Raw genomic sequence first — 27,088 nt, forward strand, 5'->3', positions numbered from 1 at the left:
CTTTCCCTAATTGACCGATAGTCTCGTGAGGCCGCATCAATGATCGAGTACACACATGACTCGATTATTTGTCTTGATCATATCGCTAAACGATACATCGACGATTATTAGAAATTGCATTTAATTAGAAATGTACGTTAAAAAAATAAAAAAATATACACAAATGAAAGGTTATTCCATCTTTTTTAATATTCGACATGTTTGAATTGCTTCTGCAAGACTTGACAGTGCAAAACGGCATTTTTAGCGGAGCACTCGCAGACGTCCTTTCGATGTTTTACGAATACGCAGAGTGTTCGTAATCGATTACGCAAGTAGTTATTATGAAAGCATAAGATTTTTCGATTCGAATAATCTTATACCTCGGCAAAAGGGGAAACGCCTGCGTGTGTTATCCATTACTTAATGATCTAAGAAAATAATCAATAGCAATTATAAAAATCATTTTTAATAAATAATTACATAAAGTCCTGAAGCTTCCTGTTCCTGAATTTATCTACTCAATCGATAAGTTCATTAATTTCATTTTTAATTTTTAACTTTTAAAACGATTGCGTCAATGTCAAACGGGTGACATTGACTTGTCACAGTCAATTTGCAAATTTTATTTTTCAATCAGTTTTTGAAATGGCTTCTTTGAGGAGCCCGTCTTCGCCGACCGACGGATATAAAAGGTTTAGTGATGATTTCGCAAACAGCAGCATCAACAATTACGGCTCAAACGTCACAAGTAAACGAGAAGCTATGATTATTCAATGCACAGTAGCCGCATCTTAAGTGTACGCTTTTGTTGTTAACAATACATTTTAATTCATTTAATATTTTGTTTTAATTTCCACCTATGCATTGTCTAAGCCTATCAAATCATTTTGCAGTGAGATCAATAGACGATGACAAAAACGTATTATGACGTAGTGTGTGAGTCATATGCAAGTTTATACTAACATAAAATACATCTTAATAAAATGTACAGTTAGGCTATCGACCTAATTCATGTGAGTCGGCTTGTCGCATAGAATCCGCAAAAATCTGCATGTTACTGCTTGTACTGCTTAGCTAGAAGCACAATTTAGTAGTGTGATAGTAATATAGGAATCAATTGATACACTGTCCCCCACAGTTAACAACTTCCAGTTAAATGCAGTCTATCCTTGTATAGTTCACCCTCTTGCTCTATCTAATGCACACAAATCTATTTTATTTCAATTACTTGATAAGATTTTATTTAGTGTAGTTTATTTCATAGAAATGTTTTTACATGTTTAAAATAAAGGTATACCTATAAAAATTAATTTTCTTACATGAAATCCAGCTCTATTTTTAATCAATAAATATAATTTGTATTAATTTTTATATTATATACATTGTAGGATTTATATTTTTTACTTTTGAATATCTAAATAATAGTTACATAAAAATTCATCTAAAATATTCTCAAAAGCAAAACTCAAGTTTCTTCAAAGCTTTTTTGTAAAATAAGCTGATAAATCTAATAGATTTTATTCCAATTCCCACCCACATATTATACTTTTTTTAATATATTCATTACCCTATAGAGAATGTTCAAACACAAACTGAATTTTGAGATCAAAATGTTTTTAGATGCACAGATAAAAAATAAATCTTCTACCTTTCTATTGTCTTTGGAAAGTGAGTCAAAGTAAATATATATTGAACAATAGATATTATCTCCACTGTTTGAATGAACCCAATATGGATCTTATCTAGCTGATAAACAGATCTTCAGACTCGCACAAGTCACAGGTTATGTGAAATGTCGAAATTACCTGTAAAAGTGCTTGATGCATTTAAAGAACATTGGTATAAGTTGAAATCATGTAAGTGAATTTATTTCTCATTTATAAATATATATAAAATAGCTTACCGCCCGCGGCTTCGCCCGTTTTGTCTTAAACCTAATAAATTATATACTCAAACCTTCCTCTTGAATCACTCGTACTATTAAAAAAACCGCATCAAAATTCCTTGCGTAGTTTTAAAGATTTAAGCATACATAGGGACAGAGAATGTGACTTTGTTTTATACTATGTAGTGATATAAATACTAGTGACTCAGTGTTTGTAAAAAATATTTTTTTCTGTAAATAGGGTTGAGATTACATTGTTAATACTTTTTGACAAGCTCTCTGGATCTATTTTTTTATGTTTATTATCTTAATCCTGCAAAGCCAGAATTATTAAAATCCGTTCAGCCATTCTCAAGTTATAAATAAATAAACTTAGACTACTTTCTTTGATATTTCTTAAATGCCTTAGTGATAAAGATGTCTTTGAATAATGTGTGTCAGGTCAGCTAGTTGTTATGTTTTAATATTAATTTGTTTATTACCTATTAATTTTATCATGCAAGCAATTAATTATCAGTGCGTGCAAGATGTTTATAAATGCAAATTATAAATCAACTACATTCAATGTGACTCTACATGGAATTGCATTGGATAGAAGGTCTTCCTATTGATGAAAGCAATTTTTTAAATTAAAATGTGTTACAGAGATGCGTCCCTGCAAATAAATACTTCCGCACTAGCCATAGTGATGACTGACTTTCAATATTTTTATTTTAAACAAGCTGTGCTCCGCGGTTTCACCCGCATTGCTCCGCTCCTGTTGGTCTTAGCGTGACAGCCTTGCTCGATGAATGGGCTACCTAACACCGAAAGGATTTTTAAAATTGGACCAGTAGTTCCTGATATTAGCACGTTCAAACAAACAAACAAACTCTTCAGCTTTAAAATATTAGTATAGATTTCTTATTGGAAATAGTCTATCAATTTTGTAGCTAAATATTTCAATTTCGATTTAATTTTTTTTAATAGCCTGTGTTTTTCTCTTCTTTATACAACTCAATGTTTCCCTACAAAATACAAAAAATACTAAGGGTGTTCGGGATTAACCTTCTATAGACAAATCACCCCCAAATACAGACGTGATTTTTATGACCAAATGAGATTGAATGCCATTACTAGGTCATAAAGCGACTGATTGTGTAATGCTGTTACTCATTTCTCTGAATAATGCAACCCGCATTTTGAGAAACTCGTGAAGGTCATTGTTATAATTGCAATGCCTGATAGCTAAATGCTTATAGCATTTAGAGTGGTGTTGTAAGGTCGTAAAGGTAAAAGAAAGGATCGTTTTATTTAGTACTAGATGTGCCCGCGGCTTTACCCGCATTGTTCTGCTCCTATTGGTCTTGGCGTGATGACATAAAGCCAATTTCCTCGATAAATAGACTATCTACCTACCAGTGTATAATTTTTTCATCGGACCCATGGTTCCTCTGAGATTAGACCGACTTTCAACCGACTTCAAAATATAACGAGAAGTTATGTTTATGAGTTATTTACCTAAATGTGAAATCGTAATTATTTTTCCGCTTTTCTAAATTACAAAAATTGTATTTTACTCTTTTAACTATTAAATAGGTACCTAATAGCTGTGGCAAAACTTTCATCCTCTATTTCAACAAAATAGGGATGACTTGAAAAGAGCAGTATACATTTGACCCTGAAATTTAACCATTTTCATTCCACATTTTCGTCCACAGAGTACCTAGGTAGTAAGATTTAATCATCATCGTCGTCATCATCATCAGCCCATATACATTCCCACTGCTGGGACACGGGCCTCCTATGAGGATACAGGCCATAATAATTCACCAATCACCACGCTGGCCAAGTGCGGGTTGGCGGATGTCACATGTCGTCGAACTTTTATAAGACAAGTCGATTTCCTCACGATGTTTTCCTTCATAGCGGGCCGCTATTATTATTTATTGTTAAAAGTGTATTGTTTAATCTGTGGTATTGTAAATATGAAAACCTCAGAGCAATAATTGCTCTGAGATGAAAACAATATAGTCGTGAAACTAAACTGTATGAAGCGAATGCGCAGTGACATGGATACATTAATGAGATGGCTAGTTATGTAATGATTTAATAATTTAAAATGGATTTTAATATTAATGATACTGACCATTGTAAGTACTTGTCAAGGCAAAAATAAAATATAATTTGAAATTTTCTCAATAAAAATCGTACTTAGGTACTTCATCGTTTTTCCATCGTTCTTCGTGATAATTTTTGTGTTATCTTTGAATAAACTTATTTTAATAAAAAAAAAATCATTTTTAACCTAAAGTAAAAAAAAATAAGAAGATACACCCTAAATAATAATATAAGCAGTGGGAATGTATATGGGCTGATGATGATGATGATGGTGATGAATGATGATTAAATCTTAACTACACACTCTGTAGACGAAAATGTATGCTTTTGTTTTCAGTCATCCCTATTGCTATCATTAAACATTTTTGTAAGCTAGCAGCAAATAAATTTTAAACTAAACAGTCAGAATACACAAATAATTTTTTAAATATTCCGAAGTATTCGGTAAGATATATTGGTATAATACATTTACTACAAATTATTATTTTAAGGCTGATAATTTGTTAATTATTTTTCTTTAAAATATGAGTATAAAATCACAATAGTGCGCGTGCCTTAGTTCAATGACCCACTGAAATAATTGACACAGATAATTGAGTTCACAATGCGTGGGAAACTCAGATACAAACATAATTAGGTGTGTGCGTTACCCAGGCAAAATGTTTTGCTTTAGAGAGATGAGACTTAAACAAATAATTAGTGTATCATGAGGAGCAATTTGTTTACTAATAGCAAAATTTGTTTGAATTGTAGTTTTTAAGTTATTTAAGAAAAACAAATTTTGCTGGAGTAACGTTTGAAACGTTACCCAGGCAAAATCGTCTTTCAAAAATTAGTTTCAGCACGGAACCAAATACATGAATAGATAGCTTTTGTTGCGTAGTAAATGTTTATAAATAGCAAAATTTGTGTGTGGTATAGTTCTTTAGTTATTTAAGATTTTGCTGCGGTAACGTTTTGGGATTTCCCAGATCTCGAAAACGGCTCAACGCAGAAGTTTGAAAAAAATACCAATAAAAGACCTTAATTTGTTTAAATTTGTTTAATCATTAGTTTTTGATTTGGTTGACGTAAACCAATGTAATTAAATGGTTTCAAAAATCAGAAGAAGCGGGTTTACATGTAAACCAATACACTTATAACCAAATAAACAGCTGTAAAAAATACCCGTGGTTCGACGCTTGTTTACAGCAGACATTTTAGATTTCATACTTTACACGTTAAGAAGATAAAAACAAATTTGATTTATTTTAGACTGGTCGTACTTTAGCGATCGAATACGCAGTTCCCATAACATTAAGAAACATGGCATACTTTAAACAAATTAAAATGATTCATGAAAATTCTTTCCTGTTAATTTCAGCCTTGAATTACGGCTCTAATGAAAGTTATCTCAAAAACAAGAATATGTCAGCAATTCTCTAATAAGCCGACCAAATTGAAAAGGTCACGTAAAAGCGACTGCACCGTACGTACGGGTAATCTTCGCAAATTAGCAGCTTGGTAACCGATGTTTTGTACAGTTAAGCAGAAAAACGTTATTCGTGAAGCCGATTTTTTTATATTTTTTAAGTGCAGTACCATATTACACAATTTTTACTAGTTAATAAAAGTGTAATATCATAGTGTATAATTTATAGTGTGATTTAAAACAATACAAACATATATACATGTAGCTATATATCAGTTGTGAATGTAATATAACAATGATTTTAGAACAGGTATTCATGAGCAACATATACTTTTCTGCCACCAGACAGAGGTGTTGCTCAAATGACACATGCTCAAATGCATTACAACCAAAGAAAATTGATTGTAAATATATATCTTTAAATATAAATATTATAACACAAAAGGGTATTGACTTCTTGGAAGAATCTGCCACATCGTGTATTAATAATGATAATGTTTCACTGTGTCCTGTATGCGAGACAGGAAATGTATATTTTACATATGAATTAAAACCATTACTTTTCTTCGAACTACATGACATGTCTGTTAACCTGAATGATATACCCATTAATATAGAGTTAAATGGCCAACAGTATATGATTTTGGCAGTAATTGATTTTGACCCACCATCAAGTTCCACATTGATTGGACATTACAGAGCATACTGTTACAGAACGAAAACTCAACAATATGAATGTTACGATGATCTGTACTGTAAACTACAGAAATGCAAAAACTCCATAATGCCACATTTGATTATATATTCATTAGTGTAGGTAATTAAAACGTTAGAGACTGGAAGCATAAAACACATAATTTTATACGGTCCCAATGACCACACAAATTTTATTGAATTAGGTACGAATCTGTGATTATGAGTGATATTAGTAGTTATTAATGATAAAAACTGTACTGTTTCCTATATTTTTAAATAGGTACATAAGTGTAAAAGTTGTTTATTTTTTATATAATTGTTGGAAGATTTTTATTATATTGTTGTTTTCTCATTTAAAAGTTTTGTGATTATATACATTTTTTATAGAATATGCTCGAAACCGTCCCTCATAAGGGCAAGAAATATAGGCAAGCCGATAATACATATTTTGTAAAAAAAAACATTAAATGTGCTTTGCACATTACACACACAACGCCGACTCAATTCCAACTCAAGTCACACTGTGGTATTGAAATATGAGCTTTATGTCGTGTTACTTAGAGTGGATATTTCAACATTAAGTTAAAAGAAGGTTACGACGCTTTGACAATGATTGGTTCACGGGTTATCCACCTGTGGCAGTCACATGTAATGTTAAAATATTCACTCTAAGTAACACGTAACAAAACTCAAAAATGTTGATGCTAAGGCAAAGCAATACATATAATTTGTATGAGACTGATTTTTTAAATAAAAATAATGAATCTTAACCATTTTATTATTTTAACTAACCTGACCAGAAAACTTTTGTATTCAACTGTACTAACAAAACATCTATATTATCCTGTTCATTTCAGATGGTTGCGCTTATGTATGGTGCGGTCGCTTTTATGTGACCTTTTCAATTTGGTCGGCTCATTAGAGAATTGCTGACATAATCTTGTTTTTGAGATAACTTTCATTAGAGCCGTAATTCAAAGCTGCAATTAACAGGAAGGAATTTTCAGGAATCATTTTAATTTGTTTAAAGTATGCCATGTTTCTTAATGTTATGGAAACTGCGTATTTGATCGCTAAAGTACGACCAGTCTAAAATAAATCAAATTTGTTTTTATCTTCTTAATGTGTAAAGTATGAAATCTAATATTTCTGATGTCAACAAGCGTCTAACCACGGGTATTTTTTACAGCTGTTTATTTGGTTATAAGTGTATTGGTTTACTTGCAAACCCGTTTCTTCTGATTTTTGAAACCATTTAATTACATTGGTTTACGTCAACCAAATCAAAAACTAATGATTAAACAAATTTAAACAAATTGAGGTCTTTTATTGGTATTTTTTTCAAACTTCTGCGTTGAGCCGTTTTCGAGATCTGGGAAATCCCAAAACGTTACCGCAGCAAAATCTTAAATAACTAAAGAACTATACCACACACAAATTTTGCTATTTATAAACATTTACTACGCAACAAAAGCTATCTATTCATGTATTTGGTTCCGTGCTGAAACTAATTTTTGAAAGACGATTTTGCCTGGGTAACGTTTCAAACGTTACTCCAGCAAAATTTGTTTTTCTTAAATAACTTAAAAACTACAATTCAAACAAATTTTGCTATTAGTAAACAAATTGCTCCTCATGATACACTAATTATTTGTTTAAGTCTCATCTCTCTAAAGCAAAACATTTTGCCTGGGTAACGCACACTAATTAGGTACCCAATTATTTAGTTTCCAGCATTATTGTTGGCTAGCTTTTCGCGCGCGGTTTCGCCCGCTTTGTAGAAAAAATTAAGACCTTCCTCAAGAACCACCAACGGATTTTGATGGGGTTTTTTTATATAGAGTGATTCAAGAGGAAGGTTTGTTAGGTTTTAGATAAAGCGGGCGAAACCGCGGGCGGAAAGTTAGTTAATCATATAAGTAGGTACCTATGTAATAATAGGAGCACAAAGACCAGTGGGTAGTTAGTTACCTTTAATCTAATTAAAACAAAGGGATGTGAAGTCTAGACTCAGTAAATACCTATTAATGAATTGAATGTGGTCAATACATTCACTACCTACCTATACAATATTGAAGAGAAATGGAATTGCAGGCAAATACTTCCACTGTAGATAATGAGCTTTTGCTTATTATAATATAGTTTAAAGCACAGATAATATAATACTATTAGTAGTTAAAACTAAAAAAAAACACGCTTATAAAATGATTGTCTTTTCACCGATCCTTTACCTGTTTGTTATGTGGGTCGAAATCTAGTCGAAATCGAAAGAAGGCGGTACAGAGCAAGTAATATGAAGGCGGTTACATATACAAACCATTACAAACGTATGTTTACTACCTGTATACTGTATAGTGAAGCTAAAATAGTGTGTTAAATAATAAAAATAGTTTAAAAAAAAGCTAAAAAACAAACTTTTTATAGAAAACCGAACTAAAAAATAGAAAATTTTTATCAAATTAGTGTATTGTCATCGGTCCTCAATAAATCCACAAAGTTTGAACGAAATCTGGCCGTTTAAAGTGGGTCAAAATCGCGCCCAAAGAAGTCGGTTACAAACATACAGGTGAAGCTAATATAAAGCGTGTAAAAACAAACTATACAAACGTAACTTTCCATTTCATTATTTCTGTTTGGACATCTTCATTTAGTTACTTTGAAAAAAAAAAGTTGTTCGTATGACAATTTATCAAAAACCTTGACTCGATTTATTCGGAAGTAAGTAACTACAGTAAATTACTCTCGGCTACTGTTTGTACGAGATAACAGTAACAGTAAGTACCGTCAGCAAAACCTATAACTAATTATTGTTTAGTTAGGTATTTTTATAATAATAGTAGTAACTATATGGTAAATAGTTAATACTATTATTATGTACCTCCCATATACGATGATTTATATTCAAATATACTAACTATAAAATAGTCTACTTGCCCATGTCATTGAAAAGGATTAATTTCTTACGATGAAGTTAATTTTCGTTAATTTAATGAAACTGTTCATTTTGAAAACTGCTTTATTTCTCACATTCAACGCAACACACTAATTATTATTTACATCGTTGCACTAGGTACATAATATTATTAATAACTATCACATGATGTTACGTTAAAAATAGAATAATAGTACTGTTTTGCCAACCATACTCATTACTTATCACTGATAAACGATAGTGTTTAAAATCAGTTTTGCGATGATTTGGCGGGTAACGCCTGTGTTTTTATAATTAAAAATGAGGTTAGATAAGTTTTTATATGTTATCAAGGATCAAGTGACTGCTAGAGTTTATTCAGCATTCCCTAATAATTTTGGTATGTTAACCTTGTTAACTAATTCTTATTGTACTTAATAAACTTCAATTATTTATTAAATAAATATTATTATACCTTATTAGTTAGACGCTCATCCGTTCTATGCGTAGGAATGGGATTAGTGGTAATTCATGTTTACTTTTACTTCATTCAGTTGTTTTGTTAGTATATATTACATGTTTAAAAGGTGAACTATGTTTTAATTACAATAATTTTTAATATCTACTAATAAAGATAACATACATAGATAATGTATAAATTGCAAATATGTCAAAATAACCGTAAATTTTATCTTAATAAATCATGAGCTTGCTACATAAACAATTTTCAAAAAACAAACTGATTTGTTATTTTATATTATTTGAAATGCTTTGATTAAGTAGTAGATAGATAATAAATTAAATGAAATAAAATAATTAGGTAGGTAAAGAAACTTATTTTTAATTCTAAACACCCGCTATTCTGAATTCTTTCATTAATTAAAAGATTCCATTCATTTGAGAGATCATCATAAGAAAGTTATATTTACTGCAAATTGTTGTAGTTACTTACTTTTAAAATATTTCAATTATCTGAGATAATAGAATATTAAATTGTTTGTGCGGGTTTCAAACCTGCGACTTTCCCTCGACTGCTGAGAACCTTATTTTCAAAGTGAAACTTTTATTACATCGTCTCAAACTTTTTGGTCTGTGTAGCGCATGTCGCGTGTATCGCGGCTGCCGAGTAGGTATACCTACTCGGCAGCTGACCGTCACGCGACATGCGCTACACAAAGCAGTGTTCGGAACCGTTCGAACAGTTTCACTTTTACCGTGGTTTCATAAAACCACACAACATTTTTTTTCATTATACGACAAAAACAACGACAAAATTATTCATCTATCGTTCGATAAATTTGTCAATAGGTACCTACTTATTTATATATGAGGTAGCAGTAGCTGCTGCTTCACTCGTGGATTCTTTCGTCAAGGATAGGAATATATTCTACACTAGTCAAACGTGGCCTATATAATAACATTTTCTAGGCTCCCAACTTTCCCCAGATACAAAATACATCAAATCGATTTATTGCGACGTAACAGAAAGACAAATACTCGCACTTGCAATGTTCATGTATAACCAGTAGGAAGAAAAAAAGACGGGTTGCACTCCGGGAGTGCCGGCAGAAGTGAAAACGCGCGTAGTAGAGAGGGGATAGCTGTCTACTCTCTATCCGTCTTACGCTTTTTCGATCAGGTCACGTGTCCTGACGCGAGTTTATATACCCATTACAGAAAAAGTGCTCAACGCTGCTAAAGAAGTTTTCACTTCAAAAATGATATTTAAGACATAAAATACTAATTTATATATGTATCTAATGTTTCCAGACTCCCGTACCGGCTCAGATGGCGGCGGAGACGCGAACACCCTGGACATGGGCAGCCGGTCCTCCCTCCACACCGGTCTGCAGATGTCGGAGGACGAGCATTGGGAGATGAACTACCATGAAGCTGCTATTTATTTAGAGGTAGGGTCCAAGTATTATAGTAGTAAGAAGTTATTATTTAAACTAGTATTATAAAGAGGAAAGATTTTATTGTTTCTTTGTTTGAATTGAATAGGCTCCAAAACTACTGGACAGATTTTTTTTAACAATTTTAGAATAATACGTCATCCCTAATGAAAATAGGCTATATTTTATTAACACATTTCTATTATTGACAGAATTTTTTTTTCTGAACCTTACATACTTAGTTCAATCTACAATATTTTTGTTATGGGAGCTGTCAAAGTGACATTTCACGCATATAACACCGTTATGTATTATGATTGTTCGTGAAAGTAGCTGTGTGTAACTAGCTTCATTGAAAAGATTAGCACATCTTTATAATATGTTTAATTTAATTTGAGTATGTTATGCTACTCAGAATAGTGACGTAATATTTAAGTAATTAGTTCAAACTAATAATATCAGTTAGGTAACTAAGGTTCTGTATTACAATCTACGTATAGTATACTAATACATATTATAAAGCTGAAGAGTTTGTATGTTTGTTTGAATGCGCTAATCTCGGGAACTACTGGTCCGATTTGAAAAATTATTTCGATGTTAGATAGCCCATTTATCGTGGAATGTTATAGGCTATATATCATCACGCTACGACCAACAGGAGTGGAGCCACGGGGGTGAAACCGCGCGGAGCAGCTAGTTGGATATAAGAGTCGGGCAAAATAAAATAGTTGATGGAAATAGGTTTTAGTTAGTCGTATTTTTCAAAGTGCCCTAGTGGTTTCGCTTGTGTAGTTAATTTTCACATAGGGATAACTATATTAAAAATCAAATACAAATATGTACTAACTAATATATACTAACATATACTCTCTCTCTCTCACTACTCTCTAGCTTCCTAAGTCCTAACTATCTCTATAAACAATAAAAATGTTATAAAATCGCTCTATTGTCACGTGAAGGAATAATAAACAAACATACTATCCCATTTATATCATTAGCAAGGATAGCAGAACCATATCCAATATTAATAAATGTAAAGATCTGATCCTATCAAATCAAAACCGTTTCCAGGAAGGCCTAAACAACGAGAAGTTCGATTCACACCCCTCCAGTCCTGAAGAACTGCCAGCGTACCTACGAGTCCACAACCCGTGGTACCATGGTTTGGATCTCTTAGCCTCGTTGGTGTTGATCCTACTGGCGTTCACTGAAGACCCCGCTGTTCCGGCTTTTGAAGTGAGGTTTACAGATTTTAGATATAGTAGGATGTTATGATTTGGCCTATAATTGTAAAGTATACTACAATATTAACTCATTAGTAATAAATCGGAAAATATATATTACCTACATACGTAGGTACTTGACTATGTGGATTCATGCGATGTTTGAACATCAATTAGAACTGTATAGGATCGTAGATTGAAATACATTAAATGTCATAAAAAAGTAAATTTATTTTCTTTCGTGATTTTTGCAATCGAAACTGTCAAAATGACATTTCACGCATATGCGCATCGATATGTAAACTGTAACTATTTTTACCATTTGAAATGTCAAAACCAGTGAATATTTATCAATATTTTTTTCTTACAAGACTAAATTCTTGTTTTTTCTAGAGCCTACATTAAATTCAATAACATATCCATATCTTTTTAATTATATAAATAAAATGTATAATTTTCAGTTACCAGTATGGGCCCATGGTACAATAGAATTATTGGCGCTATCGGTGATAGGAATCGAATTGCATCTCAAGTTGAAATGGATCGGATGGGGGACCATATTTAAACATAAGCGCACTATGATTAAGGTATGTTTTCGATTTGTGTTAAGTTATTAAAATATGTTATAAAGTCAGTTTATTTTCAATAGTAATCTAAACTTTAACGATCGTCAAAAAATGTCCGAGCGGCATTGCTTAAAATATTCATTGAAATTTTAACCTTATTACCGGGTAGTAATGTTCAAAGTCTATATTTATCGCTTAGTAGAAAACTCTGCCTAATAAACGTGTAGGCAGAGTTTTGAATCGGACATTTTTATGATATTCTAAATGCTTATTTAGCAAAATAACCCAAGCTATAGATATATGTATTTTATTTTGCCACTGCTACTTGTTTATACATATAAAATTGAATGTCAAAATCCACGTTTTTACATATAGATAAAAATTTGCAGGGTATTACACTTTTGATAATGGTGCTGGAAGCGGTAGTAGTACTCTGCAGGCAGTCCTCCCACTTCCGAGTGACGCGGGCGCTTCGCCCCATATTTTTAGTGGACACAAGGCACTGTGGGGGCGTGAGACGGTTTATAAGACAGATATTACAAAGTCTACCGCCCATTTTGGATATGTTGGGTGAGCTTTGGTTTTGAGGGTAGTTGTAAATTTTAAATCATCTTACTTCTATTATAAATGCTAAAGTTGGTTGTTTATGTGTTACTCATACGCAACAAATTTTGTTTTTTTTTATGTGTATGGGCGTGTTCTCAGTCAGGGGTGTACACTGTACAAATAGAGTTTTAAGAATTTATACTAATATTATAAAGCTGAAGAGTTTGTTTGTTTATTTGATTGTTTATTTGAACGATTTTAATCTCAGGCACTACTGGTCCGATTTGAAAAATTCTTTCGTTGTTAGATAGCCCAATTATCGAGGAAGGCCCTAGGCTATATATCACCACGCTAAGACCAACGGAAGTGGAGAAATGCGGGTGAAACCGCGGAGCACAGCCAGTAAAAATATGTCCCGATCTATGAGTGTATCCGTGTATGAACAACTTTATTTTCCTTTGCTATTATTACACTTAATTAGTGACAGCTTGTATAAAACACATATATGAACCTTTCTTTTTACTTTTTTTCAGGATTGCTGATGTTCTTCGTAGCGACGTATTCCCTATTGGGATATTATCTATTCTCTGAACATATAGACAATGGACATTTTAAAACATTAAGTGACTCGTTTGTCAGCATGTTCGTACTTTTAACTACAGCCAAGTAAGTATTTACTTTTTTTTTATTTGACCAATGATTTCTGAGGTATTTTGGCAGCAAAAAATTAGTTACAGATAAAAAATTAAGTTGAACTGTTGATTTTTATTGGCTAAATGTTTTTAAAAATCACTTTGATTACTTTTTGACGAGGCTTGCAGTGTTTCCTAATTCCTAGGTATATGATAAAAATATATTTTTCCGTCTCGAAAGTTAAGCATAAAAAAATATTTTTCAGTTTTCCAGATGTAATGATGCCGTCATACGCTAAGTCCAAGTGGTACGCCGTGTTCTTCATTTTATACATTATAACAGTACTTTATGTACTTATGAATTTAGTAAGTAATATTTTACTAGCTTACCGCCCGCGGCTTCACCCGCTTTGTCTAAAACCTAATAAATTATATATTAAAACCTTCCTCTTGGATCACTCCTTGTTTTATACTATGTATTGATTAATTAATAAAAAAGTGGAATTTTACGGGATATTTCGTCTTGAGTTTTCAAATGTACCGTAAAATCATATCAGATTCTAACTTTTAAAACTTTTTGACAATTATTAATGGTTTAAACTGATATGTTTGGTTTTATGGCATTCAAATAATTTATAATTAATGGTTTTATTATGTGGCTTATTTAATTTTTGATCAACATGATAATTTTGTTTGTGACTAGGAACACAAAACTTCAACAGTAATATGCTTGTGTTGCTAGTATCGTGCCGTGTGTGAAAATTGTCCTGAAATATATATATTTTTTTAAATAATTTATTCATAACCATGTATACATTTATTTTCTTTCTAACAGATGCTTGCCGTAGTATACGAGACATTCACACGCATAGAGCGTGAAAAATGTCGAGCATTATTGTTACATCGGCGTGGGGCAGCGAGACGAGCGTTTCGCTTGTTAGTGTCCCGTCGTGCGCCGCATGCGGTCAAACTGCGACACTTTGCGGGGCTGCTGAGACACTACGCACCGCACTATAGTATGTATATTGCTTCATGAGACATTTATTCGCCTTAAGTTTGTTTTTACTTATAGGTCATTTAGTTCCCTAGATTAAAAAAAAAACAATAATTATTCAGCTAACATACGGAGAGGCAAATGCTGAGTAGTCCACCTTATCACAAATACTGACCAAATACTAGAATATATCCGATGTAATATTTATTTTTATTTTTTATTGTTTATTGTTCTTAAAATGTATAAGTTGTAAGCTAAAATGTTGTATTTGTGATTTAATGTATTTTCTGTCTTTCTTGCTTTCAACATACCTGCACTTGAAGCCAAGCTACAAAAATCACCAAAAAATCCCAAAAAAAACTTTCTCTCATTTTTTTTTCCATTGTCGTATGCACAGGTGGTCTAGACGTATACCTGATGTTCAAACAACTAAACACCTCGAACACCGGCGGTTTATCACGTAGCGAATTCGCGAACGTGTACGAAGTGTTCGCGCTCCGCTGGGCGGCACAAGCGGCAAGAGCGCCGTGGTATTCGCGCTCTGTGTTCGAGCCGGTGGGACGATTGGCACATGTTGTTGTGAGATGGCCGTACTTTGAGTACTTGATTTGTGAGTATTTTACTTAAAATGGGAGTGTTTTTGTGGGACATGTTGTTTTTGAAGTGAAAACTTCTTTAGCGGCGTTGAGAACTTTTTCTGTAATGGGTATAAAATCTTAAACTCGCGTCAGGACACGTGACCTGATCGAAAAAGCGTAAGACGGATACCATTTCAAAATATCAAACATGCTCAACGTTAATAATCAAGTTTTCACTTCTGCCGGCACTTCCGGAGTGCAACCCGTCTTTTTTTTACTTTGTAGCACTTCCGGTATGTGTGAGTTGCCACTTAGCAAGTTCGCGAACGTATGGAGAGAGTGACGCGTGTGGTGGTGTGGTATGATGAATGATTATAGCTTTGTATCCCTTTTAACGAGTTTTGCACAAATTATAAAGTCTGGGTTAGTTTATATTTATTAAAGAAGGGAAACCATTATGCTTTTATTAAAAAAACCTAAATAAAACTAAACATTACCATGCATTTAGCACACATATACTTACTTGTTTGACACTTGGCGACCACTAGTGATATTAAATATCGAATTAATTTCCTTCCACAGACGCACTAATCGTAGGAAATGGAGTGTCAATGGTACTACGCGTGTTAGAAGCAGCAGGCGATCTGCAGGACAGCGCTAGACTGCTCTGCGCGTCTTGGGATACTTGGCTGTTCCTTACTCGTGAGTATTAATTCGATAGAGCCGGTTGCACGCACGAAAAAACATGACTCATGCGGTGTTACCTCGCTCTGAGGCGTTCCATGTAAGTCTTAAAGTGCAAGCGAGAGCGCGGAACGAGCGACAAAGAAGCACAATCGGACGTTGTCACGTTTAACTATTGTCAGTAAACCGACTTTACAGACAACCAATTTTTTTTTGTAAAGAAACAATACTATCGCATCATTTACCTCGCCTGCACACCACAGGTCTGGTGGAAACGGCTCTGCGTTATATTTTTGCGTATAAAAAACAAGCGAAGGATGTGTGCGAGGAATGTGTTGCGACGTTTGTGACATTCTGTACCAATTAGGCCATAGACGGAGTTAAAAGTGCGCAAAATATATATGGATAATGATTGGACAAAAAGAAGATACAGAGCTTATTATTTCTATAATTTTGACCACACGGATTTTGGACGTCATATTTCACAGCTTCGCAACTCATCCTCGCACGAAACATTTTCCTTGTACATCTCTGGTAGAAACGCAGACTTACCATCTATTCTAAAATTGTTTCCCAGAAATAGATATCAATCTAAACGACAGCTTATTATTTACTAGCTGCGCCCCGCTTCTGTTGGTCTTACCGTATTATAGCCTTCCTCGATAAATATCTATCTAACACCGAAAGAATTTTTCAAATCGGACCAATAGTTCCTGAGATTAGCGCGTTCAAAAAAACTAACTCTTCAGCTTTATAATATTAGTATAGGTCTACCAGAATCTGATGGCATATTTATATTTAAGAAATAAAAGATTTTCATGTGGCAACTTATTTGACAACTATCAAATTCGTTGTCAAATTATTTGTCTTTTTTGTAGTTGATGAATAATTTTTAGGATTTTGTCTAAAAAATCTTCGAAAATGTCGAAAAAGCCGCTGCGATCACAAGCAAGAGGTGTTGTTTATAATGTGTATAGAAAAATATTCGATGAAGAAGGGTCAAAAACATCACAATTTTCAATTTTGAAGATTTTATTGGTAAATTGGACTTACCCGTTTTGATACTTTAAATTAAAAAATATTATATGTAGGTAACTATAAAGTTGTTTGTTGATAAGAATATAATTTTATGAAAACTTATTACAGGAGTTTCCAATACGGCTATTCGTCAAGTCCAAGCTGTCCAAGTCAATTTTATAATGTGTGTATCTGTTAATACTTACGAAAATAAACATAGTTTTATTTTATTTTTATTTTATTTTATAAAAAATTATAAGCAGTCTAGTTTTGATCTTCATTATCATTATATCGATATTTTCACATGGCATACTGATAATAAACATACAAATATAGGTATGTGTAAATAATAATATGTATTACCTGTATAAAAGTAATAAGTATATTATACATGTAAGTATGTACCTACTACCTACTACATAATAATAAGTGGATATCTCTTTATTAAGTACAGTATTGTCCACTTATGTAATGTGACTAATGATATTGAGGACAAAATAAAAAATAAGCAGTATCAAGATCGTTCAGTCCATTTTCCCTAGTGTTGCACACTCCAAATTTTGATTTCCCTAATTGCCATCAGATTCTGGTTTACCTATATAGATATTAACTCGTCTTATTTCTTTCCAGTATTCCTGCTAGAAGCGGGTCTACGCATTATGGCCAGTGGTCTGTCTGTATACTTGGAGAGTGGTTGGAATGTGTTCGACTTGAGTGTGACATTACTAGCTTTGATGGGAGCCGTACTGCTTACGATTGCGCCGAAGTTGTTTATTGTTGTTATGTTCCGGCCGTTGAGGTATGTTTTTTTATTTTATGTTAAGTTTGAACTAAATTTTTTGTTATTTTTTGAGACATGGAGTTTTAAAGTCTTTTGGAATATTATTTTGATAATAAATGGTAATAAATGGTTTAACACAATAATGACGATACATTATTGTTATTGTTAATTTAATGTGACACAATATGAACGAAGCTAAACACAAACGGCCTTACTAACAAAAAGTTAAACAATGGATAAATTCCTACCATTTTTTACCATAGCTTTGTCCTGCTCTTGCTCACATGAAACGTCAATCATTAAAACAAGACAGGTTATTGCAATAACTAATCCATTGCAAAACGAAGTAACATTTTATTAGTAAGACCGAAAAACAATAATTTAATTGTTAACCATCATTATGTCTTAAATCTTGTGTATTTGTATTGCCCCATATAACTTTGTGTGTTTGATTATTGAAGTGAAACTTCTTTAGTCGCGTTAAGAGTAACATTTAAAGGTCGCGTCATGGCAATACCGTCACGTCATGAAGTAAGGCGATGATTTTGGTATCTTTGAATCTTGCTAAAGAAGTTTCATTTCTGACAAGTGTGTTCGGCACACACGCTCTTTTTATGTTAGATTTTTTTGTAATGTGTGTGCAATAAAGTGCTTATTATTATAGACATATCCTTCCATGACACTTATTTATTTAGTTTTTTCATTTTTACAGGTTAATGCGTCTCTACAAGTTAAAAAAACGTTACCGTGACGTATTTGGTACATTAGTACTACTTTCTCCACTAATGTCGTCCGCGGGCTGTGTTATGTTGGTCATGTATTATTTCTTCGCGATTGTCGGTATGGAACTGTTCGCGGGATATAACTTGAGGAACTGCTGTGTGTGAGTTTTTTGTGATTTTAATTGTTAGAAATATGTATATAACGTACCATCTCTCTTAGTAGTGCTCCTCTTTTTTTGTTATCTTGGTATTTAACGAATATACTGATTTTTTTCTGTATTAGACCGGGTAACCGAGCTGGCTGTTTGTCTCATGGTAAACGATCTCAACTCAACATTGACGGAGTTAGAACCTTTGAAAATGTTTAAAATATTGGGATATTGTTATTTTTGTATTCATGCAAAATGATAGAATACACGACCGATTTTAATCAAAAACAAAAAAATGGTACAAAATCATTGACGCATAAACAAGCAGACTCAAAATTCTCTATTAAAAGGTTCTCAAAATGTCCAAGCGGCGTTGCGTGTATAACTTTTAAAAATTCATTCAAATGAGCACCTTATTTTCTGGCAATAATGTTCAAAGTGTATTGCGTACACTTATTAAACTCTGCCTATTAGATGCGTAGGCAGAGTTTTGCTTTAGACAAGATTTGAGCGTGATTTTGAGTATAGTTGTTTGGACTAACTATAAAAATATGCTTACACGAATATATCCTTTTTCCTTCTTTATATTTTAATAATTTTATTACATTAAAAAACAAACTGTGCGTCTTAAACGACACTTATTTAGGTATCTGTATATACGTTTATCAAGGTCTACACATTAGTTTGAAGAAAATTGTTTATCCAGATTTATTATTTTATTTTCTCCAACGCAGGCATTAAATTGTACCTTTAATACGACTTCTTTATTTTATTCTCATATAAAATTCCAGGAACACAACCGTCGAAGACTTCTATAAGTATTCAGAAAACAGTTCGACCCCCCTCGGCTATTACTACCTAAATAACTTCGAGAACATTCTAACGAGCGGAGTGACGTTGTTTGAATTAACTGTTGTCAATAATTGGTTCATTTTAATGAACGCTTTCGCTACGGTTGCTGGACAGTTTAGCAGGATCTATTTTATGGTACGTATACTTTTGATTTAATATTCTTGTGGATGAATAGTTGTGACTATTTCCTGTCAAAACATGTTTAGCTGTCGAAAATTATAAATTGCCGCTTTCCTTTGAAACCCCTTCCAGACGACACAATTTAATCAGCCGATTTGATTGCCGATTGAATCGGGCCCAATTTGATCGTCTATCCACACGTACACAATTAAATCGCCAATTTTAGTTCTGCTCCGTTGCCGTTACTGACTGGACTTTTATTTTGCAACATGCCTCTTAGTAAAAAACAAAAATTGGGGCTGATTTTGGCTGTAACTACAAATTTAGAAGAAAGAAAAAGAAAAAGGATATGGAGCAAAGAATGGTTGCTTAAAAGAAATCGCCTAAGTCATATAAATATTGTTAGAGAACTGGACAGTGTCGATTTCACAAATTTTATGCGGATGGACCATGACACTTTTAATGAATTATTATCTCTAGTAAGCCCATACATTACTAAACAAGACACTGTTATGAGAGAAGCCGTTAGTCCTGAGGAGAGATTAATAGTAACGCTTAAATATCTAGCATCAGGAAGAGATTACAAGTAAAAATTGGCCAATTAGCGTCCACACCACCCAATTTGATCGGGCAATCCCAAGGCAATCGCAAATCGGCCGATCCCGACCACCCAATGACCTTCAATTTCATATTTCCGTCTAGACGACCCAATTTGATTGCCAATCTAGTCAAATTGGACGAAAAATTGTGTCGTCTGGAAGGGGTTTGAATCTTGGCCTAGGGGCTCGGACGTTGTTTATACGACGTTTGACCCAACTACCCTTACTTTTCTAATAGTCGTTGACTTGCTGCGATTTGTTATCAACTACCTACATCAATTAGGTAGCTGTGTAGAATCGTGGTACATTCAAACTAATATTTAACCCGGCCTCGCGTGTAATTTCTAATAGTATTATAAATATTCTTAAAATGTTCGTTTTTTTTTTTAATATTATGTTCAGAAGTGGGAAGTTTTTGAAGGGTGGGATGTACTTTGGGTGGGTTTATTGTCTATTTTGGTAAATTATTCGGATAATGAAATTCTAATCTAGAAATTGTGAGTAAATGAGTTTTGTCCTCATGGTATAATGAGCTTACGAAAATGTTTTGGTTTTAAACAAAAAGATAGAACCGTAGAGGAATATAAATAAAGAAAATTTAAAACGAATCAGAAACCAATCGAGAGGTCAGAGAAATTTTCTTTCAATTTTTACTTCAATAAACGCCATTTCCAATTAGATTCTAATAATTTTGAACTAGACAACTTAAAATAAAAACTAACTAACTAATAATAACAAAATTTTAATAAAAATATTTAATTTACAGGTATTCTATCTATTCACAATGGTGGTGTTAACGATAGTGGTGGCCAGCGTGTTAGAGGCGTTCAGATTCAGGATACAGTACAAGAGGAGCACTACTAAGAGAGATGGTAATTTATTCCAATATTTATAAAAAAAATAATATGTTATTTATTTTTTTATAATGAGATTCTTTATGTTTATTTATTTTATTTATATTTGTAATCATTAAAATAATTCAATTATTAACTTTAAGCGCGGGTTCTCTTTAATCTGGTTTTGTCGTTTTTCACATAGACAAATATTAAAGTGACAGATCCCTGGTTTATAGTTAGACCGGGTTTAAATTGTTTTCACTACATACCTAGTATAAAACAAAGTCGCTTTCTCTGTCCCTATGTCCCTTTGTATGCTTAAATCTTTAAAACTACGCAACGGATTTGGTTGCGGTTTTTTAATAGATAGTGATTCAAGAGGAAGGTTTAAGTATATAATTTATTAAGTTTTAGACAAAGCGGGCAAAGCCGCGGGCGGTAAGCTAGTGTGGTAATACCATAATAATTTAACGTTGCCATGGTAACCATTTCAGAGGAAAAACTCCTCCACGAGGAAGTACACACGAGTTGGGAAGAAGCCCAAAGGCTTGGAGCGAGTGGAGATCTTGCAGACCAGCTTAGAACACATCTGACTCCTGGGGTAAGTTTATGGAAGGATGTTTGTTTGTTAGGTTGTGGGTATCTACTATCTTGGGAAAATGGTTTGAATGGAAAATATTTTATTCTTGAATAGCGCATGTTTAAAAACCTATTTTAAATAGTACTTTCGTTTATGAAATAAAACATATTAAGCAAGGCTATAAGTTGTAGAACATAATACTATATGTTGTGTGACTGTCAATAAAAATCAGTGAAATATGTTGCCAATTTTGAATGAAAAATTTAGTCTGGTTGACTCCGAAGTCCGACCTCGAGGAAGTCGATTTAAATGAGCACAGCTAGGTTTCTGTGTATTTACACAGAAACCTAGCTGTGCTCATTTAAATAAATGGGCATGGTTTTTTTAATAATTTCGTAAATAAAATAAAAATTAAACTTACAAAGAAAGTAAATGAAACAACATAAAATGTATTATTTTCAAACTAGCTGTGCTCCGCGGTTTTATCCGCAGTGCTTCGCTCCTGTTGGTCTTAGTGTGATGAGGTATAGCCTATAGCCTTCCTCGATAAATGGACCATCTAACACCGAAAGAATTTTTCAATTCGGACCAGAAGTTCCCGAGAGCGTTCAAATAAACATACAAACTCTTCAGCTTTATAATATTAGTATAGATATAAATATAACACAGATAATATAATAAACTAGTAGCTATACTATAGAGTAAATACTTATTCGAATAAATTTTCCAGATGCAAGTAACATTTATAGGCACACGGCCGCGAACAAAAGAAGTATTACAGAGGAGAATGTACCAGTCGGACATTCAGAAATGGCTAAGCGAGGAAGATGAGAATGAAGGTAGTGTTGCCGTTTTATAATAAAAATGACGGGTTGCACTCCGGGAGTGCCGGTAGAAGTGAAAACTTGATTATTAACGTTGAGCATGTTTGATATCCATCCGTCTTACGCTTTTTCGATCAGGTCACGTGTCCTGACGCGAGTTTAAGATTTTATACCCAACGCCGCTAAAGAAGTTTTCACTTCCAAAAATCTTTGATACTATTGCACTAAATCAGACGTAGAAGGATGAGAGAAAGAGAGAAAGGTTTTTAATCTAAATAAGTAAGAAAGATTCTGAAATGTTGCAATCTTTTTTTATGGCAATGGCAGTCAACTTTAATGTTAAAATTATTGAAATCAAGTTATTATCTATCCAGTATACACTACCTACCAGCTACCTACAAAAAAGAAATTGCGACAGACATCATTTGTATAAGAAACTAGCTGCTCCGCGCGGTTTCACCCCCGTGGCTCCACTCCTGTTGGCCGTAGCGTGATGATATATGACCTATGGCCTTCCTCGATAAATGAGCTATCTAACACTGAAAGAATTTTTCAAATCGGACCAGTAGTTCCCGAGATTAGCGCGTTCAAATAAACAAACTCTTCAGCTTTATAATATTAGTATAGATATACTTATTACTTATTATTCTTTTTTTAGACTTACAACCATCAACAACAGTGACATCTTCCGAGGACCCCCTCTCCCCACCCCTCATACAACAACCCGACGGCGACAACCATATAAGAGGCGGCTATCAATTGTAGAATTTAATTCTAACAGCGCTCCACGATCGCGTATCTGTGATTTGGAGCGCTGTCAAAAACTTAACAGACTCTGTGGTGTGATATTGGCGCGAAAAATTTGTTTATCTGTGGAATGCCGCTAAATTCATATACGATATGATGGACTCTGTGGTATGATGTTGGCGCCGAAAAAAAAATGATGTGGATAGGCGCCAAATACATCTGTAATCATACATGTGTAATCAAACTTGGTGGTATTATAATAGTAAAAAGTGTTTATCTGTGGAAAGGCGCCAAAAAGAATCGGACTTTATTCGTAAACGTAATTTATGTAGTGGTAATACTAAATGTCAAAGTTTGACAAGCTGTCACTGACGGCGCCAAAATTATGACGTTTAATTCTATTTCAGAAAAAGTTCGAAATGAAATGCTAAAAATGTGAAATAATAATATTTAACAGTGGCTTGTTGACGTTCGAAAATGTAGTATAAAGTTTAGATTTAATATCTATATCAAACTTCAAATTATTTTCTCTTCCGTTTTTCCTTCATTTAATTATGACCAGTCCACACACCACTGCCTTATCCTCTGGCCAAAGAGAGAAATGTAAGCTAAAATTAAAAGTAAATCGATCAAAATAAATTATTTGTAAGTATACTAAGCGCTGTAACGGACATGTAAGAATAAATTGGCAAACGCTATAAATTTTTAATCAAATATTATTAAATTTGATGAAAATATTGGCTTTTTAAAATGTATAAAATTGCAAGTGACCTTAGATATTGCTTAAGTGCTCTTGCGATCTTGTTAGATTATTCAAAAATACCAATAACATTAAATTAGAACTATTAATAATATTAATTATTATTATTACTGACGAACGCTTTGGCATTATTTTAAAAGGATAAAGATACCCTTATTTAGTTGATTTAACAAGCATTATTCTGACCCGAATTAAAAACTAATAAAAAGAATAAAAAGTTGTTTCCAATATTCTGAAAAAAATTTTTTGTAGTCTGTAATAGCTTATAGTATGGTTTTTATGTACCTACGGATCTCGTTTACTCGTTTACAGGCAATTTTATTTTAATTAGGTGGTTTACACTAGTCCACCCTAGATTATCATAGTAACAATTTTATACTAAATAACATTTTCCTGGTAAATTTAGATATTCAATCAATTCGTAATGAAAATTCATAATTAAAAAGATAATTTGTTGATAAATATACAATACGCAAATTAAATTTAGATGTATTTGTAGCGACACTTGTATTTTAAAAGCTATAAGATCGCTTATGATTTAATAGTTAGATGCAAATATTGTAGATTTTAATAATTGAATAAAGTGATTGTGATATAAAATTGTAGGCAAAACACATAAGGCATATTGAATTTAGACCACAATATACAGATACAACCAGTAGGGTAACTTCATACAACATGTTCGAAGTGGATCACGCACACAAGCAAGGGTATTATCACAATTGACAGATAAAAGAATACCCTTACCAAGAACTTACGATTCTCGTCACCGACATATATTCTCGTAAATACGCTTGCTTGTGTGCGTGAGCCATTTCGAACGTGTTGTATGAAGTTTCCCTACTGGTTGTATCTGTATATTGTGTTTAGACGGTAGATTATGGAATTTGCCTTTATTAGAAGTAAGTAAAGTATCATTGGCAACTTATTTAAATTTAGAAATAGCTAGTTGCTTTATTTAACAATTTTATTTGGTATGGATCTTGTGTGTTTTGTTTGATATTCTATATAAATAAAGATAAAACAGGCAGCTTTGGTAAATAACTGGCAGTTAAGAAGCGATTAAAAAAAATTACTTTTACGTCCATAAAGTCCAAATTAGCACATATTGGAAAATATGATTAAAAACAGTCTATATTTTGTTTCATCTCGTAAACATACCTTTTTTAACTCATAAATTACTGTACAGCAATTATTGTATTTTGAAGTGTGTATGCAAGTGTTATATTTAAGGCGTAGTTGTTGTTGTTAACTTTCGAAATTATTTACGTTATTTTAAAAGATAATTTGATTATTTTATTGAGATTTTTAATTACGAATAATTTCGTATCGTATTATTTTATGGTTTCCATTATGTGATTTATAGAACAAATACGTTTTAATTAATAGTACAAAGTTGTTTTGTAGTCATTGATTTTATGTTTTAGATCACATATAGGGTTGCCAATAGAAACATATAGGTACTTTCGAATTTACTACAAAAAATAGTTTTAAGGTTGGCAACACATACACACAGTATATGTGACACATTGTATTTTGATTATCCTATTTTTCCACTTTATTCACCCATGTTTTAATTATTTTCCTAGTATATGGCAACCCTACTTGAAGCACCTTGTATTGAGTTTTTACATCGCAGCTTAATTATGTAGTATGCTTCTACATAGGTCTAGTATTTAAGTGATATTGTTGAACCAAGTGGCAGGAATTAGGTAGTATATAAAATTAGTAATTTTATCATTGATAATCACGTTAATTTTCCTAATGAGTATTAGAAAAAACGATCTTTATATATATTAAAATTTAAATTAGAGATTTTTTGTTTTAACTTATGGGTATTTTTAGCGATTACTCAGTTTTTAACTCATTCGTATTATATTTTTAGTAACTCATTATTTCATTCCAATTAAATTCCATTTTAACGCCAAATAATTTTATTTTTACATACTTAATACATTTTTCTCGTTTTTTTTCAAAACAAAAGCTTAATTAACATTCTTTCTAAATATTATAAAATATTCTTTATAAAACTGAATGAAATTCCTTCTTTCACATTCTCAAAGTAAATATGTGTGTAAGTAAATTATTAATCGGTTGTATTTTCTAGCAAAATGAAATATTTATTTATGAACATAAAAAAAATATTATTTTTGTGTCCGTAACCAGTTTGTATTCAATTTTATATTATCTTCTAATCTTTCCCAGAAGATTCATATATTGAATTTCGCGCTAAAAACGTTCAATGTTTTGAATGAATAAAAGTAAAATTGCAAGATTTTGGCGCGAATTAAAATAACTATTTTGTATTTTTTTATTTATTTTGCGTTGTGATCATTTCGACATCCAGTATTAATTTTGTGTAAGAAGTTTTATTTACAATAATTTATTTTTATTTTAAGAATAATAAACTAATTGAAATTGAAATGTGTTTGATTTTACTTAACTACCTATCACTAGAGAGTATAAAACAGAATGGAAACAGATCGCTTTCTCTGTCCCTATATGTATATACTAGATTTCCGCCCGCGGCTTCGCCCGCGTTTTCAAAGGAAAACCCGCATAGTTCCCGTTCCCGTGGGATTTCCGGGATAAAACCTATCCTATGTGTTAATCCAAGTTACCCTCTATATGTGTGCTAAATTTCATTGTAATCGGTTCAGTAGTTTTTACGTGAAAGAGTAACAAACATCCATACATCCATACATCTATACATCCATACATCCTTACAAACTTTCGCCTTTATAATAGTATTAAGATATTAAGATATGCATAAATCTTTAAAATTACGCAACGGATTTTGATGCGTTTTTTTAAATAGATAGAGTGATTGAAGAGGAAGGCTTATATGTATGATAGCATCCATAAAATAGTGGAGAAATACTGTTACCTTTGAGGTTTCTCATGTCGTAATGTGTCGTAAACATTTTTTCAGCAGCATGTAGGTAACATTGCAATGCAGGCTGAACCCTACGAGATTTTTCAAAATAATATACTAAGT

At 32.6% G+C, this 27,088-nt stretch overlaps 1 protein-coding gene across 4 annotated transcripts; it reads left to right on the forward strand.

Moving 5' to 3' along the window:
• The first annotated feature begins 581 nt into the window (after positions 1 to 581).
• On the forward strand, positions 582 to 26,508 carry LOC149478638 (two pore calcium channel protein 1-like). 4 transcript variants are annotated; one of them, XM_089708646.1, is made up of 18 exons: positions 607 to 779; positions 876 to 918; positions 10,756 to 10,895; positions 11,952 to 12,116; positions 12,565 to 12,690; positions 13,059 to 13,239; positions 13,749 to 13,881; positions 14,114 to 14,213; positions 14,683 to 14,863; positions 15,239 to 15,451; positions 16,002 to 16,121; positions 17,751 to 17,919; positions 18,614 to 18,784; positions 19,564 to 19,759; positions 21,110 to 21,215; positions 21,674 to 21,780; positions 22,490 to 22,598; positions 23,242 to 26,508. In XM_089708646.1, exons 2-18 carry the CDS (start codon positions 891 to 893, stop codon positions 23,346 to 23,348), a joined length of 2,352 nt encoding a protein of 783 aa, XP_089564772.1. In that variant the 5' UTR covers positions 607 to 779; positions 876 to 890; the 3' UTR covers positions 23,349 to 26,508. The 4 variants fall into 4 exon arrangements, with proteins under 4 accessions (XP_089564770.1, XP_089564772.1, XP_089564773.1 ...); XM_089708644.1 differs by lacking the exon at positions 876 to 918 and having other exon boundaries at positions 582 to 730; XM_089708647.1 differs by lacking the exon at positions 876 to 918.
• The last annotated feature ends 580 nt before the right edge of the window (positions 26,509 to 27,088 follow it).

Source organism: Colias philodice, chromosome 21 (genome assembly GCF_061535455.1).
Source record: "Colias philodice isolate Cphi_HAF_F1 chromosome 21, ilColPhil1 Martin Lab GWU primary, whole genome shotgun sequence".
In the NCBI taxonomy this organism is placed as follows: domain Eukaryota; kingdom Metazoa; phylum Arthropoda; class Insecta; order Lepidoptera; family Pieridae; genus Colias; species Colias philodice.

Coding starts and splice junctions, on each gene's coding strand:
- LOC149478638 (XM_089708644.1), top strand. CDS start 628: ATGGCTTCTTTGAGGAGCCCGTCTTCGCCGACCGACGGATATAAAAGG. Junction 731..10,755: donor TTACGGCTCAAACGTCACAA/GTAAACGAGAAG, acceptor TAATGTTTCCAG/ACTCCCGTACCGGCTCAGAT. Junction 12,691..13,058: donor ATAAGCGCACTATGATTAAG/GTATGTTTTCGA, acceptor AAAAATTTGCAG/GGTATTACACTTTTGATAAT.